The sequence below is a fragment of the Zootoca vivipara genome, chromosome 2 (assembly GCF_965207765.1).
Source record: "Zootoca vivipara chromosome 2, rZooViv2.hap1.1, whole genome shotgun sequence".
NCBI classification, from domain to species: domain Eukaryota; kingdom Metazoa; phylum Chordata; class Lepidosauria; order Squamata; family Lacertidae; genus Zootoca; species Zootoca vivipara.
Genome location: NC_142584.1, coordinates 88,261,369 through 88,281,929, shown reverse-complemented (window position 1 = coordinate 88,281,929; position 20,561 = coordinate 88,261,369). Strand labels below are relative to the sequence as shown.

The following is a 20,561-nucleotide window of genomic DNA, read 5'->3' as shown; positions in this document are numbered from 1 at the left end:
TCTTGAACCTTCCAACATTCAACATTCCGCAAGTGTGAGTGTTCCGAAGGAGGTGGAAAAACTTTTCTGTATCTGCTGTATTTTCTTCATACCATGCACAACATTATAAACTTCTACCATATCACGTAAACTAAAAAGCATCAAGTGCTGCAACCTTTCCTCTTAGAGCGGCTGTTCCATCCCTTGATCATTCTGGTAGCCAGATTATTTTAATAGCCAGGCCTTCTCCTCCCTACTTTATACAAAGTTTTGATCATGGTTGCGATGCTCCACCCTTTCGATATAGCAGTATCTTTATGGTGACAGAATCAACTTTGTTGCAGTATATAATTACCCAATGCATTAATTAGGAAGGTTAAGAGGGCTCCAGAGCAACCCCATCCTCAAGTGAGCTCAGCTAATAATTGCTCTGAAACATAACCTCAAAAGAGACAAGTGAATTTGAGGGTCAAGTAAGACTTCAAATTATATGCTTCAAAGCACCATGTTCCTTTCAAACTCACCCATATTGGAATAGGAATATGCAGATGCAGCCACTGACCTAGGATGTCATTAGCAACATTTTTTTCTCCTTGTATGCCTCAGGTAGGCAGGAGGAGCTTTTTGCGTAAAATCATAGCCTGTATATTGGGATTGAAGTATAAACTGACCAGTTTACCACTGAATGTCTCTAGCTGAGCCAACAAAGTTGTCAACTTGAACAAGGGCATCCCTTGCATATAGCATCCCACCACCAATACACAGTATGTGTGTGTACCAAAAGTGATGGAAGAATTGAATATGTCGTTGTTATGGAGGTGCATGCATGCAAAACATGGATGTGCTTGATGTGCCTCAAAACTGGTCTTTAAAAGCCAAGCACTAGACCAGCTGATGTGGTTGCATTTTCTAAAGAGGAAAATAAAATGTGGGGTTCTGTTTTGCACATATGTGTTTTTTATTTTGTTTCTCTTTTTAGTTTCATTGAGAAAATAATAATAACTCTGAGTCACAGTATACCTGCTTGTTCTTTGGCACTGTGACTTATGAACATAGGAAGTTGCCTTACGCCAGGCCATTTTGTCCATCGATCCCAGTATTGTCTAGTTGTGACTGGCTCTCCAGGCACTGGCAGAAGAATGGGAGTGCGGAGGGAGCGAACCGCCCCCGGCACCACTATTCTGGTAGGGTGCCATAACGGCTGTCCCCCCCCCCGGACACGTGCCACGTACCCCCTCGCTCGCGCGTGCTGGGCACCACACCCCCAGAACGCGTATCACGCCCTGTGGACGGCATGTCACGCCCTCGCAGGTGGCATACCACACCCCTGGGATGCACAACAAGCCCCCGCCTGCTCTGTGCCCCAGTTAAAGGACTCTTCTGGATACAATCTCGAGGGACAGGTACCAAGTTTAAAAGCCCATTTAATCTACCATTGTGCAAGGCTTTCCATGCATTACTGCAGCTTCCCATTTCTGTTGCATAATTTGTTGTGTACCTTTTACCAGGTTTCCTCTAAACAGCTTGTGTCGTCTGATCAGCCATGGTTAAACATTCCTATCAGATGATCTTGAAAGTTTATACAATAATATGCTCTATGTACACCAGAACTGTTAGTGGTTCCTCATGGACCAGAACACATGTCAACAAGCAAAGGCTGCAGGAGTCATCCCTGCTAAATTTCAGACACCAGGTTAAGAGAGTTTTATTTCAGGAGATATTGACACTAGTTTTTCTATTTCTGATGCTTTAATCTGTGTTTTATGTTGTGCATATTGTGTTGAGTTTGTGAGCTGCCTTGACTCTAAAGTCTTGAATGCTCTACCGGAGGGCAATGAACCTATTGAAAACCTGAGATTTTATCCAAAATGTTGCCCTTTATGAAATTGTGACCTGAGAATGCCTAAAGCCACAAATAAAAATGCTGCAGTCACCTCCTGGCCTCACTTACAAAGATGATTTGTCTACATCAGTGCTTGCAAGTTACTAGAATAAGGCCTTCGTGTAAGTAATTTGTTTAGCTTAAAGGCTTAGCATTTTGTGCTGGTAAAAACACTTACGATTCTTACCACTTTGCAGCTCATCTTTTCATTTTGTTTGCTCTTGTTTATATTTGTGTGTCTGTCCCTTACAAAAGCTGCCTACATTTACTGCCCCAGTAATGCAGAGTTGCTAATTCATCATTATGAATTCACTACAAAGATAACAAAGGAGAAAGGCTGGGATTTGAGCAAACAGGATCTTGTTTGAACACAAGTAGCTTTAGTAATTGGCAAACATGGGCAGGCAAAGTAAGGGGAGAATATGTGAACTGTAAACAGCTTGATGTTATTGCAAAAAATCCACTATATGAAAGACTTTATTAAAGCAGCCTCTTTTGTTCAGCTACTCCAGTCCTCTTAATCTGAGTATTTCTTCTGAAATAAGTTTAAATGTTTCACTAGACAAGCCCTGCCAATGTTGTGCTTAGGTAGCATATGTCATCCTTAGTGGTAAAGTGGTATAGTTAGCATTTACTTCGTCACTTGCTGAACATACTATAATTGTTTTTACTTAATTTCAGATGTTGGTACAATAGTCAAATAAACCAACACTTCATTACAATGGAACATTTATATTTCCCTTTAGCTTCACAGTAGAATTCTATACATGCCAACTCAAAAGTAAACATATCAGAATATAAAGGGGTTTGCTCCCAAATTAGTTTCTATAAGGTTGCAGATGCAGACTAAATTATGTTAAGTAGTTGAAACAGAAGTCTCATTTGGCTTTTGCTGTGCTGGAAGATCTGAAAGCTTCAAAAGCAAACCATTTTCAGAAAGAAAAAGAAAAAAGTTAAATGTAATAGCTGTGGGTTAAACCACTAAGCCTAGGGCTTGCCGATCAGAAGGTCGGCGGTTCGAATCCCTGTGACGGGGAGAGCTCCCGTTGCTCGTTCCCAGCTCCTGCCAACCTAGCAGTTTGAAAGCATGTCAAAGTGCAAGTAGATAAATAGGTACCGCTACGTGTGCTGTTCTGGTTCGCCAGAAGTGGCTTTGTCATGCTGGCCACATGACCTGGAAGCTGTATGCCGGCTCCCTTGGCCAATAATGCGAGATGAGCGTCGCAATCCCAGAATTGGTCACAACTGGACCTAATGGTCAGGTGTACCTTTACCTTTACCTTTACCTTACTTGGATGATATCATCATGCTGTTGGGCATGAGTGCTTGCTCTCAGACTGCAGTCCAGGGGGAAGGTCCCTTGGTGTTTGTCCTAGCAGTAGAAGCACTTTCTAAATGAATAACTTTAATTCAAGGCTGTAAATTATTATTCATTGCTGTTAGAATGCCAGAGTTTTTTGTTATGCAATTAGTGAAGTAAATTGTGAACAAAGAACAGCTGGGAGAACTGATCTAAGCTCTGACAGAGGAACATTTCTACATCAGTACAAGTGAAACCCAAAACCAATTCAGAGCCGTTAATCATCCATCAATCACATTGAATTGTTTAGTGTCTGACTGCAAATTTCTTCATAGTCCTCTTACTTTATATGCAAAGTGCATTGTGCCACGAGGAAACGGATGCTAAAATAACTTTTCCAAATAACTTTGGTTCAAAAGGTTGTGAATCTGTTTTCTGTGGCATTTTTTTTTCCTTCCTGTTGTCTGGAACCCATATCAATAAAACTTAATAGGAGGCTGAAAGTGAAATTACAGCAAACTGTGCACTTAATAATACCCCAGTGGGAGCTCATTAATATCTCAACAGGTACACTCATGCATTATCTTAATCGCACATGATCCTTAAAGAAATTGCCTTTTTATTTTTATTAAAAGTTTCCTCACAACTGTCTTTTGGAAAGAAGTTTCAGGTTGGTCTCATTTTATTAAATTCTGCCTCGGTAGCAAAAGAGATGAATAGGAAAATTTCCTTAGTAATTTGAAGTCATATAACATTAGACATTGCATTTATATTGCTATTAATGTCAGTGTTTCTTTTTACATGGTGGGAGAAACCAAGCAAGTAACAGAGCCAAAGCAGTAGGGCGGAGGAAATTGATCAGCAAGCAGTGGCAGATGCCACAGTGAAGCAGGATATATACGGTACCCTTTGTGGATTGCTCTCTCCCATATTCTAAGTGAGACACAGTAGCAAGAATGCAACAATGAGATTGAATGCTCACGTTGGGTTGTGCCCAGAAAAACTAAACTGTAAAATTTATTCATTTAATAAAATTTAGACACCTCTCGGTTGTAAAAATAGAACCTCAAAAAAAGGGGGGAAATAAGAAGAATCGAGGCTACAAACCTCTGATCATTCGTGGGTGATACTCAGTGTAAACATTCATTTAGAGCAGGCATCCCCAAACTGCGGCCCTCCAGATGTTTTGGCCTACAGCTCCCATGATTCCTAGCTAGCAGGACCAGTGGTCAGGGAAGATGGGAATTGTAGTCCAAAACAACTGGAGGGCCGAAGTTTGGGGATGCCTGATTTAGAGTAAACGTTTAGAGTTTACTTTCCCCCCTGTTGATAACCACCAATCTAAGTCGCATTTCTGGTGTGCTTTGTTAAACCCTGATTTGCTTGTGATTGTTAGGTTGGTTTAAGGCAGGCGTAGCCAAACTTGGCCCTCCAGCTGTTTTGGGACTACAGTTCCCATCATCCCTGACTACTGGTCCCAAATCGAGTTTGGCCATGCCTGGTCTAAGGGGTTAGTTCATGGGTTGGGGCCATGAATTTCTTCACTGTTGTGGTTCGATTTAGAAATGGAATCCACCATATATGTGGAGATATTTTCCCATCCCTACTCAGGCCCCCTCTCATAATGAATGGGGTGTTGGGGCAGAGCCATGGAGCCAACCTCTGAACAGCTGGCCTGGGTGAGGCTGAGGTGGGTAAGGCGATAGTCAGGTCAAGGCTTTGTGAATGCACATGCAATCCAGCACCCTGCCAGAGCTTCTGAACAGTCTCAATATTGTTGCCACCCTGCCTGCTCCAGCCCTGCCCAGGGAGGCTATAGCATCACTGGTGTCAGGAGAGTAGCTTCACAACTTGGGCTCACCACACTGCCACTTCTCCAAGAGTTAAATTAAGAATTCTTGGTCCCTATATCACTGAGGGATAGATCATGGCAAATATCTGCAAGTGTGCTCAATGAGAGCAGAGGCAGCAGTTGATCACCGAGAGGCTCAGAAAAATATATTGCCCTAAGCCATAGGATTCTGTTGCACTTTTGTTTATGGAGAGGAAGGAAGATTTACCCCATGTTCTTTCTCTGCATGGTCCAAAGGGCTATCAATTCCGTGTGAAGCATACATCTCGCTGGATTGTACATTCGTAGAGTCTGCTTCAGTCTTTCTGTTGAGAGACTATGGAAAACATCTGTTTTCGTCCATTTTTGGCTCGGTTTAATCCCTACAACACAGGGATGTTTTCACTGCATCTGTTATGAAATATGCTACAGCACTCAATCATGTTCAGTAAACCCTGACTTTCAGAAGAAACTCAGTAAGAAAAGAGGGGGGTAGCTCTCCCCGGGGAGGGTTTACATATATATATAGATATATATTTTTGAGAATAGAGTTCTGTACAAATAAGATAATGGGGAGGAAATATGATGAAGAGCAATGTGTGAGGGGGGGCAATAAAATGCCAATGGATGCATTCTACAGTATTTGATTACAAGGATTTCTACCCTGTTTCCCCCTTTTTAATACATAGTCATAAAGTAAGCCATGGCAGGGTTTTTAAGCATTTGAGAAATATAAGACATACCCCCAAAATAAGCCATACTTCCGCGCCATGGAAACCAACCCCCACAGGCACCTCCACTCACAGAGTCACTCCATGCGGCCAAGAGCTCTGCTTAACAGCTGATCGCGCTCCCGCCTTGCTGGCTGCATCCCCGTGCTCCGCTTGCCACCACCGCTTGCCACCACCGCTGGGCTCACTGCTTCTTCCTTGCCTGGCCCAGCCAAGGAGCTTGGAGCACCCTGCAGCGGCGGGGGGAGCGCCTGAGCCAGTGGCCTCCGCCTGGCCTGGCCAAGGACGCCTGCTGCCCCGCCGCCCGGAACCGGTGGCTGCTGCAGTGCTGAGCACTCAAGAGAGCACAGCAGCGCCCTGAGCCAGCGCCCTGAGTCGTAAAAACCGTACCAGTAATTAAAAAATAAGACATCCCACCGAAAGTAAGCCACCCTGTGTTTTTTTGAGGAAAAAAAGTTATAAGACGGTGTCTTAAAAAGGGGGAAACACGGTATGTACTTTTCCATGCATTGTAGCCTTGCAGCAGAATATGAAAAAGAAAGAGTTATTGGAAACAATTATATATATACCGAAATGATACTGGATTTTTAAAAGTGAGTCCTGCCATTGCATTTTAGAAAGTTGGGTTCTCTGTTCAAGTGCAGATCAGCACCAGCCTATGGACCACCACTCTGTATGGCACTGAAGAAGACTCCATACCACCCATATGAAAGCCATTGGTTTCTGCTCACTCATCCACACACACATCCTCCATCCTGGAAGCATAATCACAGTCCTGAGTGCCAATTAGGGAGGTGTGGAGGACCACATTTGACCCTTGGGCTTGAGGTTCCTCACCCATTCAACCCAATGTAAAATATTAGAGCAACAAACCAGAATAATGATAAATGGCAATCTCATTCAAAACTATCCATTTGTTTAGTTTTGCTGCTACTATGAAGAGGAATACTCTGTGAATGGTATAGAAATCTTCATTTGATTAAAAAAAAAAGCCCCATGAATATCATTCATAGACCAGCTGGTGCGCAAGGACAAAGAACAATATACTGCCTGCGTAAACCCCTGGCAAAGCAGACAACATTTTCAACTTGATTGGTGCCAAGGTATCAGCCGTGGTAACAGTATCAGCAGGCCAAGGGAATGAGGTGATACATTTCATTCAGATTGCAGAAGGCACAGAGTGAAACGCAAGTTCAGTAAAACCCTGCCTGATGTTAAGTTCCAGTAAATATCTGAGTGTACTGTTCATTTTTAAGCAAACCTTATATTTGGGGCGGAATTGTACATTTAATCCATATCAACCAGGCTACATAAATTGAACTTCCTCAGCAAGACTGTAAGACTCAAGGATAAAGTCCCTTTTGAGATACCCCAAAGAACCAGGACATTTGTGGCTTTAAAGGTTAAAAAAACCTACAGTTGAATTGAGCCTGGAAGCATGGCAGCAATCGCTGCAGCACCTTGAGATAGGCAAAATATGCTCCGCGGAGGCTAGAGGCCGATCTGCACATTAACATTATTCACACTTGCTTTAAAAAGTGTGCTTAAATTGGCTGCTCTCATTTTGAAGAAAAAATAGCTGCAGGGCCCCCGATCAAGAATGTGTTTCTAATCCAGATCGGGAACTGTGCCAGTTTCTTCCTGAAAATCATTTTCCTCCTACTCAGCTTCCATTTGCCCCCCCCCCAAAGGCTCTGTTCTGTGCAAACAGGACTATTGGGGGCAAACTTCCAATCCAGATCAGGAGAACATAAAATTGGCCGGTTTAACTCTCTATTCCAATGGGGCTGCTGCGAAACATAGCAGCTATTTCATATATTTGAAAAACAAATCCAGCAAACCCAAACCACTGCGTGCCCTGTGTAGTACTCAACAATCATGGGCCACTCCTATTTAATTTCCTAGGAATATGTTTAATTTACTAAGCTATCGGGGTCCAATTTACCATGACAGAAAGAAACAGGAAAGCGGAACTGCCAAATGTCAAGCGAACTGTGGTTCATTCTGTCCCCACAAACTTTGCAAAGTAGGGTGAAAATAAGACAACCATTAACCCCCCCCCCCCATCAAAATTACACTATGAGAGTTTGAGAGAGCTGCTCCTCTGTAAAGAGAAGAATAATACACACTCAGGTTGTAAACGTGTCTCACGTGATCCTTATTTAGAAGAAGAGTTTGTGGTGAGAATCACTGAGGACTGTTGAGGTGACATCCTGCAGCTTTAGGATTGAATGCTCATGCTGGGTCTCTATTACATATCAATCCGACGGTGCTTATATAATGGATTTTCGGTTCATGGCTTCTCAGTCATTTTTTAAAGTGTGAATTAGCCAAGATTCTTTTTTTGTGCTTAAACAAATTCCATCTCCTTGTCAGCCTCTCTTCTCTTTCTGCTTCTAATCCTGCAGCAAAGCCATGGTAATGCTGAATTTGTTGACATCCCTGCCATTCCCATGGCAGCAGGGTGCGGTGTTTTAAACACGGGAGAATCGCAGGATCAAAAACAGAGCAGGAAAGAAAGTATAGCAGGGCTCCAACCTTGAATTCTAATGCTGACATTTTTATAGCAGCAGAGCATGCATTAGGAACTTTTGTTGTCTCTTTTGGTAATGCATTTACTCTCTTTAGTGATGCCTAAGTATCCACCGCACTAAAAGCTGTCTCTTTGGCATTTTTGTATTTCAGAAAGAGTTAGCCACTTCTCTTTGGCTGGCCGATACTCAGGCTTTTGGTTGTTGTTTAATTTAGTTCATATATGAACAGCTTCCCACGAGGTATCCCAATTTACTATATTATATACTGTATGCCATAATCCCTCATTTACACACATTTGACTTGCACAATTTCAACCACCTGCAGAGGAGAACAAACGCAAGCCAGTGTTTGGAGTTCAGGCGCTGTGGGTTAAACCACAGAGCCTAGGGCTTGCTGATCAGAAGGTCGGCGGTTCGAATCCCTGCAATGGGTTGAGCTCCTGTTGCTCGGTCCCAGCTCCTGCCAACCTAGCACTTCGAAAGCACGTCAAAGTGCAAGTAGATAAATAGGGACTGCTGGTCAGGGGTCCCTTTACCTTTACCTACTGGGGGCTGGGGGCCTTATGCAAAGCAGCGCTGCACCCATGTGGAGTAATCACCAAAGTAGCATTTGGGGGGGAGGAATTGGGACATAATTTTACAGATAAGTATTCCTGTATACCTTTGTATTGTTCCTCGGTGTCCCTGTTTTACCTCCCAAGTTGATTAGCATGTGCGTACCTGAATTCTGCATTAGAGGGAATGGAAAATATGTTCATAAATACAAATGATGCCAAGAGACTGTTGCATTCTCCCAGGAAATGGTGGATGGTTTTGAGTTCCCAATATCTTGTCAATGACATATGTTTGTGTTGCACACTTCACTTCTCATCCCTACCAGAAAAGGCCCTTGACAGCTGAGCACTCACATTTCATAGTAGTTCACTAGCTTGAGTTTTGATTCTAGACTTCCTAAATTTATGATTCCTGTATGATTGCAGATTCTTGGCCGCTTTGTTTACTGACAAGCATCTCTCTCTTGAAGACACCTTTCAGCTTCCTATTCATCTGTGGCTTGATTGCTCTAGAATTGAACTTTTTGACTCAAGAAGTGGTATATTGAACTTTTTCTTCTTCTTTTAGCCGACTTGAGCAGATGTTGTTTGTTTCATACATATGAGATGGTAACTTTGTGCTGTGAATTGCAGTGATGATCCTTCAGGGAATAGAGATGATGGAAAGAGGACTTCAGCATAGCTCAGGAAGTTTACTGCAGGGCTTGCAGGAAATTTTGGACCAAACTGGTGACACTGCAAAAAAGAAAAGAAAGGAGAAAAACCATCTGTACAAAATTCCTCACGCCACACAAAGTTTATATGCACTCATATATATATATATATATATATATATATATATATATATATATACACATATATACATATATATATATACATATATACATACTGACATCTGGATTATGTGTCTCAAGAGTTAAACATCACACACAATCAGATTTAAAGCCCTGTGTATCATTTGGCAACCCCTTAATTTCAAAAGGAAACGAAGAATTTCAAGAAGCCAGGGCTTTATTTAATTCCCTTTTAGATTTCTCACCCATTAGATTCCTTACCCACCCTTTACCATAAGGTCCCAGGATGGGTTACAAATACCGGTAATGACTGCTATGGAGGGAGAGGATAATTTTATTTGTTTTTTCTGTATGTTATATTGATTTTTTGTATTTTTTGTATGATTGGCTTAATATGATTTAGAATGAGTAAATGAATAGACAGGGAAGTATTAGATTGTGTATTAGATTGTGTTTATAATTTTATTTGTAAGTTTGTGTGTTATATGATTTGTAAGTCTATGTATATTGATATGAATCTCGATAAAGTATATATATTTAAAAACAAAAAACAAATAATGACTGCTTATGAACACAAGTGGCGCTGTGGCACTGGGACGCAGGTGGCGCTGTGGGTTAAACCACAGAGCCTAGGGCTTGCCTATCAGAAGGTCGGCGGTTCGAATCCCTGCGAAGGGGTGAGTTCCCGTTGCTCGGTCCCAGCTCCTGCCAACCTAGCAGTTCGAAAGCACGTCAAAGTGCAAGGCGATAAATAGGTACTGCTACAGCGGGATGGTAAACAGTGTTTCCGTGTGCTGCTCTGGTTCACCAGAAGCGGCTTTGTCATGCTGGCCATATGACCTGGAAGCTGTACGCCAGCTCCCTCGGCCAGTAAAGTGAGATGAGCGCTGCAACCCCAGAGTTGGTCACGACTGGATCTAATGGTCGGAGGTCCCTTTACCTTTTTATGAACACATACATTTTTTTTTTTTTGCCAACTGTGACACCCCACTTCATGGTGGGCAAGATGGCACGGGCATGTGAAAGCCAGGGGGGCTGTCTGTCAAAGGAGCAGATTCCTTTCTTTAATGCCCTGTGTTGTTATAGATTTCTCTTTCCGATTATTTAACCTGCTGGAAAAGAGTCCACCAGCATAGGCCACTGACCAGGACAAAGAAGCTCTCCAAGCCAAAGGGATAGCTTGACTTGCATGTCCAGATATCTGAGTTGGCAGTGTGGTGTTTTTATGATGACTTGGTTTTGTTCTTATATATTGGTATATCTTTCTGATCCATTGAATAAAAAAGGGTCAGGGTACCCTTTTTGCCACTTGAGGTGAAACAGGAAGTGCAGCCTTGCCCTGCCACTGCCACTGCCACTGCCACTGCCACTGCCACTGCCACTGCCACTGCCACTGCCACTGCCACTGCCACTGCCACTGCCACCATACCTGCTGCCACTGCCACCACTTCTTTGCCTGCCTGCAGGGCTGGCAGCTGCCTCAGTCCACCTAATGACTGAGATAATGCTCCAAACTAGCCACCAAGTGATGCTGTTCACAAGGCCGTTTGTCAGGAGGGGTGCTGACAAGCTCTCCTAACTAACCTTGGGATCACTTAAGCCAACTTTGGTCACCGTGTATGATGACCTACGTTGGTAGAGAGACAGGGAAAGGCGTCCTTGTTAATTCTACTCCAACCTTTCAGTGGCTTTTGATAGCAATCTTTTGGAGTGGCTGTCTGAATCCCAATCCTAGCAGAAAGGCAAGTAAGGATAGGAAAGGTAATGAGGGATGGATTTCTCTTTAAAATGTAAGGAATTCTTCTGTAACCTTGCCTGAAAGTTTCAGCACTTTTGGGGTGAATAAATTTACAATAGCAAGGAGAGGCTGATGCAGCAGGTTCTTTCTGTTTGGTGACCTTACTGAAAATAATGATTAAATAAGGCAGGGTCAGCCCTGTTAAACCAAACAGATATGTCAATGAACAGTGTAACGCTTCCAAGAGAAAGATGTTGTCAAATGGTTACATATCATTATCAATGGGGTTTGGCAGTGCGGTGTGGTTTTGAGTATGGCCATGATTGCACATACAAGAATGACAATTTAGTATTAATAGGTGCTATTCAGCCTTGCACTCTTCCAATCATTTTGTCTTTGCAAGCATTTCACCTTTCCAGATGCTATGATCTTCCTTCTCCTCCTCTCATGCCCTGTTCTGGGTGTTCTTTCATTGCCTCCCCCAAACCAAAAATCAGGAGGTATGACAGAAAGAGATAAGGAAAAGCCCAGTTATGCAAGTGGAAGTCATTATGTGGGGTTTCCGTTGGTGGAGCTGGTTAGGTGAATCCTGCCTATTCTTTTCTTAAAAAGAGACACATATCAAGGCCTTGTGTCTGAATAGTTAAATCAGAACATACATAGGCAGCCCTGGTGAAATTTCAGAAGGCAGAGGAATTTCTGACTAGGAATTTTGGTGGTTGGGAATTGGATTTCCAATGCTCTGCTTTGCTCCATTATGTCCCGTGAAACAGCTGATGCACATAAAACTTGGATTTTAGGGAGGGCTTCATACTTGAGATTCCAGTGGATCTTGTGCTCAGGTCCTAATTGCCAGTTTCGTGAGAACAGGATGCTTGACCAGATAGGCTTAGCCTGATCCAGCAAGCTCTTATGTTTTTAATGACTGGTTCACTGGATTTTCTCATAAATTGGCAATGGTTATGACTGAGATTGATGAGAGCCAAAGTAACAGAGATGATCACAAATTGCTGGGGACTGAGGCTCTAGTATGCAATAATCAAACCAGCAGAGCTAAGTGTAAACAGGCAAATATTCAAGGACCCTAAAGATGGTGAAATATTGTTGACAAATCACTCATCATGAAGTCCATCGGGGGGGGGGGCAAGCTTATCCAAGGCTTATCTCAAAGCATGCCAACTTATCCTTCATCAAAGAAGCTCATGGAAGTTTTTTGGGGACAAACCCGGTAATAGTTTAATTGGCCTATTAGTACTAGTTACGGGTAGGTAGCTGTGTTGGTCTGCCGTAGTCAAAACAAAATAAAAAAATTCCTTCCAATAGCACCTTAGAGACCAACTAAGTTTGCCATTGGTATGAGCTTTCGTGTGCATGGTATCTGGTATCTGAAGAAATGTGCATGCACACAAAAGCTCACACCAATGACAAACTTAGTTGGTCTCTAAGGTGCTACTGGAAGGAATTTTTTACAGTATTTTGTTTGGCCTATTAGTATTCACATACATGTAATGATAATCATTTGAAAGATGGCTTCAGTGACTTTCACTTAGGCACTGACGGAGATAGAAAGTAACAGATGGGCACTGGGAAGACTAATTGTGTTATAGCTCAAGCTAATTGTTGTGCGTGTGTTGAGTTTATCAATTTATAACTCCAAATAATTGTTCTATTCCCTGCAGATACCCCAAATCAGTTATGCTTCAACTGCACCAGAGTTAAGTGACGACAGGCGCTATGATTTCTTCTCACGGGTGGTACCTCCAGATTCCTTCCAAGCGCAGGCAATGGTGGACATCGTGAGAGCTTTGGGGTGGAATTATGTCTCCACATTGGCTTCTGAAGGAAGTTATGGAGAAAAAGGCATGGAATCTTTTATACAAATTTCCAGAGAGTCAGGTAGGTGATGAACCACGCTGCACAAAATGGGAACTTATTTTAAATACTATATTGAACGAAGTATGAAATAACATTATTTCATACCTTCACAATTCCATTCCTATGGTTTCTTCATTCCTCTCTTCTCAACTTACATAGAGGTTTTCAGGAACAAAGCACTTGAGTCTGAGAGCTAAATGGCATTAATGCTCTGTTGGAGAAAGATATAACAGTGAAATTGTATCAAGTTTCTGGTGCCCCACTGCTAAAATCACGTGCTATGGTAAGATAGTACAAAGCAATGTTTTAGCGTATTGAGTCCTTATCTCTTCACAGCCGAGAGTGCTTTTAAATCAAGCAATTTCTTAGATATAAACTTTATGTTGGACAATTCTATGTCTTTCAAACAGTTTTACACATTTTTTTTTAATTCAGATGAGACAATGTGAGGAGGTCTCAGCTTGAGGGATCAAAGGTTATTAGCTCTGAAGAGACACCAAGCCTGTTTTAACGCAATGGGCTTGGAAGCCTAGAGAAGTCCAGTCTTTTGATATAATTACATTTGAAGATATTCCCACACTATTTGAGATAAATCAGTGGTTTTCAAACATACCTCTTGGGAACCTTTTCTACACTGATGAGTCTGTTGTGGAACCCCTGTACATGTCTTTTATTGAAATGTTAGTATCTTGTGGAAGATTCACGGCCACATTTTAGAATGTCCATCCATAGGTTTTGGCAGTAGATGTCTGACATCCAGTTGCCCACATTGCTGTTGCATACAGTGAGGAAGGGAGTTAAGGTGTTGGCAAGGTCAGCAAATGCACCCGTGGGAGCGCTGGCTTGGTTCTGCTGGTGTGCTTTCATCATAGTGACCTAACTGCTGCCTCAACCCTCTCCACCCTGGTATGTCGTAGTGACATGCTGCAGCCCCACCCAATCGTCTAGTACTGCTTATGGGCTCCATCACTGCCTTGCATGTATAGAGCTCTCTCCTAGAGTCCAAGCCATTTTCCATGTGAGTTTATCTGCTGCTGGTGATTTTCTCAGTGAGAATCTTGATACATTGCCAAATAATCCCAGGGTTCTCTGCAGCACAACTTGAGAGTCATGCACGGGACCTGCTTTGCCATTGCAAAATACATCATCTCAAAACAGAGCACTCCAGATGGTAAGAAAATGAAAGCTAGTCTTCTGCTAGCTCAGATAAGCTGAAACATTTGGTGGATTTAAGAAACAGGTTGTTACGGAGGAAAGTGTACCCCAGTGAAAGGATTTTGCTGCCTCTATTCAGTATGGACTTAAGGACTTGAGGAGACTAAGTGAGTCAGTTGGATTAAAGTACCTGTATCTGGATTTTACTTTTTCATCAGGAGAGATGTATAAATGCTGCCACCCCAAATATATAGCTCACTAGTTATATATTACAGAAATGTGAATACTTGCAGAAATAGGATGTCCATGTGTAAAGTGATGATCACACTGCAGCTTGAATACATTGCTCAGTTTTTGTTACATTACCTTAAAATACTTTAAAATACCTTAAAATAGAAGAGGAAGAAATGGAAGCAGTGAGAGATTTTACTTTCTTGGGCTCCTTGATCACTGCAGATGGTGACAGCAGTCACGAAATTAAAAGACGCCTGCTTCTTGGGAGAAAAGCAATGACAAACCTAGACAGCATCTTAAAAAGCAGAGACATCACCTTGCCGACAAAGGTCCGTATAGTTAAAGCTATGGTTTTCCCAGTAGTGATGTATGGAAGTGAGAGCTGGACCATAAAGAAGGCTGATCGCCGAAGAATTGATGCTTTTGAATTATGGTGCTGGAGGAGATGGTTGGACAGTGTTCTCGAAGCTACGAACATGAGTTTGACCAAACTGCGGGAGGCAGTGGAAGACAGGAGTGTCTGGCGTGCTATGGTCCATGGGGTCACGAAGAGTCGGACACGACTAAACGACTAAACAACAACAACAACAAAATACTTGCAATCAATATAGAAAAGATACAGAAAGTGAGACTAAACAGTTATGATTCAGAAGTATGGTATTCCTTTTGCAGACAAAGGAATGGCGGTAAAAAATATGGATATGCTATAACTCAGATGTCTTCCACGGCGTGGGGCAGGACTGTGGCCAGGTCAGAGTTAGGGCAATCCAGTACCCCCCTGACCTCATTTTCACCCTGCCTCATTACAGTAAGTACCATGCACATTTCTGCCAGGATACTCCTGTGGTCACTTACTACATGCTCACTTTCCTCAGATTTTTATTTTTTTAAAAAAATTCTGACATTGTTCTTACATTGGCCATTTCCCAGTCATCTTGTATACAAGGTGATTTTCATGGGCTGGATGAATGCCATCGCTGCAATTTAGCTTGTGGATTAGCCTCCCCCCCCCCTTTTTAACACAGTTCTTCTAATGGGATGTATAACGGGAAGGAAAGGTGGAATATTTAAGATAATGTGTTGGGTTCTCCAGTTTTCTTATTCATTCATTCATTCATTTGAACTTTATATATCACCCTCTTTACCAATTATGATTTCAGGGTAGTTTACAAAACGAAAATTCCAAGAAACAGTAATACAGAGTTTAGGAAGGGGATGGGTGGGTTGAATGCCAGAGACATTCACGGTTCCCTGTCAATGCTTTGGAGTTTTCATCGCTAACCTGGGCAGAGTGTGCTGACTGCATCAGAGGGAGAGTTGAAGTGCTAGACTAAAATGTAAAAAGCCATCCTTTTCCCTTGCACTGGCCAAAATACGTGCTGTGTATTGTTCTGGAAAATTTGGTTTGGCTGCTGTTATCAACAGGCTGTATCATTGTTATTGTTGTTTAGTCGTGTCTGACTCTTCGTGACCCCATGGACCAGAGCAAGCCAGGCACTCCTGTCCTCCTGTCTTGCACTGCCTTCTACAGTTTGGTCAGACTCATGTTGGTAGCTTCGAGAACACTGTCCAACCATGCTGCAAAGCTAGTGGTTGGCTACTTAGTGTTGGCTACCACTGAGCTAGATGAACTATTGATCTAACACATCATGTTTTTTTAGGTAAAATAAAATAAGTAGACTAAACAAATATGTGAAACTGCATCCAAATCTAAAATGTTTCTCATGGATTTCAGATAGATTTGCCCTGCCATGAGATCTGCTAAACTTCCAATGAGATTTCCATCTAAAATAGGTCATGGAAGGAATTTTCCATGATCTCAAGCAGCCACATGAAGTTTGTGTTTATTGCTGGATTAATTAAGTAGTTCAGTGGCAGCAGCAACAACTGCATCTTTGCAGATTTCCTGCATTATCCATACGTCAAAGAGCATCTGTCTGATTACCGACGCTCAAAGCTGTCATTGGGTAATTTAAAGCATCTTATTCTTGAGCATAATCCATGCTCAAAAATGGCTGTGGTTGGGATGCTGCACTTTGAACAAGATCTCTTTAGAAGCAAGATACAATATGTTGGTGTTTCAGAAGCTTCTGGTATTTACACAAACTTTTCTGGTTTGGATGCATATTTATGTAGCATTAAGTGGGGGGAAATGTTTGGGATTTAATATTCCAGGAACTGATGAACTTATTTATTTAACTATTTATTTATTAGTTAAATTTATGTTCCTTGCTCCCCACCCCCTGACACCCAGGGCAGAAAACAGCAACAAATTGAACAAACAATAACTATTTCAATGCAGGTGTGTTTGAAGGAGCAGGGATAGCACATAAAGCCAAAATCACATATAGGCAAAACACACTCTCCCTACACCAGGCTTCCTCAGCCTTGGCCCTCCAGATGTTTTTGGCCTACAACTTCCATGATCCCTAGCTAGCAGGACCAGTGGTCGGGGATGGTGGGAAATGCAGTCTGAAAACATCTGGAGGGCCGAGGTTGAGGAAGCCTGCCCTACACCTTTGAATGCTCTCCCAAAGTAGGTTTAAAATGTCCTGGAAAACCTGGGCATATGGCAGCCCATAGTGGAAATGTTGATTTGGGGGCAATTTGTGCCCGGATTTCCCCTTTTTGAAATATGGCAACCATACATTGTGCGGAATGAATATGAATGCTAAGTGGTATTAATATTATGCTGGACACGCCATGTGATGATGCATGTCTTGCATCAAAACTGGTACAGTTCAAAAGTGATTTGCTAGAATATGTAGGAGATGCTGGCTGGCTGACAGTCTGCATCTAATTCTTTCTGATACGCGGCTTTCATTGATGTACAAGAAGTCTTCTCATAAGTGATAAAATGTTTATTATCATCACTCTCAAATCTGTGCCAAATTACCTGATATTCTGGGTTATTTGCTAGAGTGGCTGCCAAAGTGCTAAATTCTCAAGGCTTGCAACAGTGACTAGAGAACATTATTATTTTCGTAATTTTTTAGACACACTAGCAGAATCGGAAGACAGTGACTTGTCCTTTTGGAGTTCATAATTCTTCTTAAAGTGACCTTTATTATGGGCACTTCAAGTTAGTTTAGATTTGTCTTTGTGACAGTGGATGAAGATTTGAATTGCATGCTGCAGTCTGTGTGGTTTGATTGGAGGGTTTTTTTTAGCGCCCCCCCCCCCATGATAATTTGGATTTACTGATGGTACTACTGGCCACGAATCTTAAACATTCTATCTTTGATGAATTGGTTTTCTTAATTAGTAATTAGTGGGGTTAATTGCTGACTAAAAGGTTAAAAGGATGTTTGTGTATTAGGGATGGAATGTTCATTTAAGGATCAGACTGCAATAGGAATAAGGATAAGACCCTTGGAAGTAAATTTCTTTTAACTTACTGAGACTTACTTCTGGACAAATCTGCAGAAGATTACAAGGAGAAAGAGCCTCATCTCAATGGTACAGCAGCTATTTGTGCATGCAGATTGCCCCAGCACTACCTTAAATCCCCAGTAAAACTTTCAACCGTTGAAGAATCTGGTAACCAGTAAAGTCCCTTTCCCTCTTTAAATGGCAAGTTGTATTCTAATCATAGAGTCTTAAAATTGTAGCGTTGGAAGGGACCACACGGGTTATCTAGTCCAACCCTCTGCAATGCAGGAATTCTTTTGCCCAACATGTGCTTCAAACCCATAATCCATGACCTCGCATGAGGTTCCAGTACTTCCCCCGAGAGTTAAGATGGGAAAATACTGACCTTGTTCTCATTTGCAGTTCCTTATTAAAGCGCGTATTATGGCGCTGGAGGAGACTCTTGAGAGTCCCATGGACTGCAAGAAGATCCATTCTTAAGGAAATCAGCCCTGAGTGCTCACTAGAAGGACAGATCCTGAAGCTGAGGCTCCAATACTTTGGCCACCTCATGAGAAGAGAAGACTCCCTGGAAAAGACCCTGAGGTTGGGAAAGATGGAGGGCACAAGGAGAAGGGGACGATAGAGGGCGAGATGGTTGGACAGTGTTCTCGAAGCCACCAACATGAGTCTGACCAAACTGCGGGAGGCAGTGGAAGACAGGAGTGCCTGGTGTGCTCTGGTCCGTGGGGTCACGAAGAGTCAGACATGACTAAATGACTAAACAACAACAACAACAAATTACAGCCCATCAGAACCCTAGACTAAAGCTCCATATTACTATGGAGATCTGCAAGGAAAGTTGCAACAAATAAGGGAGAATTATTCAGTTTTACCACTCTAACTGCATATAAAATACCATAGTTCTAGTTACAGGTAGGTAGCCGTGTTGGTCTGAGTCGAAGCAAAATAAAAAAATTCCTTCAGTAGCACCTTAAAGACCAACTAAGTTTATATTTTGGTATGAGCTTTCGTGTGCATGCACACGAAAGCTCATACCAAAATATAAACTTAGTTGGTCTTTAAGGTGCTACTGAAGGAATTTTTTTATAAAATACCAATTACTTCGAACATTAGAGCCCTGAAGAACCCCTTGCCAAGAATCCCCAGTTTCCCTTATGCTGGTTCAACTGCATGTCCCTTTGAAAGCAATTTGAGCAGCATAAAGAAGGGCGGGCAAGTTTGGGACGCACCTAATTTCAAACTGATGATAAGGACACCAGTTGATATAACACTGCTCAATTCCATAACGTTTGGATGAAAGAACCTCACAAAACAGTTTTACTTTTTAATCCACGTCAGTTTGCAAGCTGATTTGCTCAGAAAGCCCCAGGAGTTAGCTTCTAGTACATGTACCCAGAGAATGGCTGTAGTCTTGGACTCCTCTCACCCTTGGCTAATTATATTGAATTGACATGCAACCTCATACCAAATTAAAGGCATTTATTGTGCTGAGCAGAAACAGTAGCTGGGGGAGGGGGGAAGAGATGCAGTCTCACCACAGCAAATCCATCCATCAATCATCTGCTAAAGGAACATACATAATGAAGAGATCCCTTGGGTAACGCCTTTAAAATACATATCTCCACAGAGGGAGCCATTGGGTTTAAAAGCTGAAAATCATCATAAATGAGACAGGAGGTGGAAGTTTGGTAGACAGGCTAAACCTCTCTAACGAGGGGCATAATTTATGCATCCTCAGTTTTCTCTATATTGAGTGATTTCCCCCCATCCTGCTTCAGTACATTCTAATGGACTGTACTTCATTTCTCTCATGGGTTAAATATACTGCATAGCAGAGTATGAAATGTTAATGACAGGATCGTTTTATGTACAGTTTCAAATGCAGTTTGCAAAGTATATTTTACCCTCTTAATTGCTGAGATCCCTAGTCATTCATATTTGTGCTTGTTATGTATTGCCATATTAGCTGAGGAGCATTCTCATTAATACAGCATCCTCTTAATTACATTTTAAGTTGACACTACTGAAACTGCCACTGAGTATCATCACCAAAGTTTTCTCTCCACTTCCCATAAATTAAGCAATATCACAGATTTTGTCTTCTCAGTTGGCATGGTAAAGCTGGCCAGAAACATTTAATGAGCTATTCAATTTTTGCTGGTGGTGCATTTAAAAATAGTAGCAATAACATTTATTCTGTGCTTTCAAATGAGTTTTATCAGTTTCATGAGAAATATTAATGAGGGTACTTGCTTTTGAGACTAATCGTAGCATGTTTTAATGTGTCTTTGACTGATAGTAGACCTTCTGGCACACATTGCACAGTTCTGGTGTGCTCCTTGTTACTAGAATTATTAGCAATGGTTTAAAAGTTTCCCCTCTCCCTTTATGAATGTTGATTTAATAAATGTTGCATAAGTTAAAGTCTCAAGGGTGTCTTCTGTCACAAATGCTGCATTGTAATACATAGTAGTAATTTATTATGTGGAGTTACACCACCAGTAGTACTAATTATTTCCCTTTTGGGCTTGGATACTAGGTTCTTTCCTATGAAACAAATAGTGTTCCATTCAGAAAAC

At 41.9% G+C, this 20,561-nt stretch overlaps 1 protein-coding gene across 2 annotated transcripts in view; it reads left to right on the top strand.

Annotated features, from left to right (window-relative positions):
• GRM7 (glutamate metabotropic receptor 7) overlaps nt 1–20,561 on the top strand; it is a 405,590-nt gene that overhangs the window by 122,995 nt on the left and 262,034 nt on the right. For both annotated transcript variants that reach the window (XM_060271366.2, XM_088662372.1), the window contains exon 2: nt 13,023–13,239. In XM_060271366.2, the coding sequence (XP_060127349.2) occupies nt 13,023–13,239 (217 nt within the window). The remainder of the gene's footprint in view (nt 1–13,022; nt 13,240–20,561) is intronic.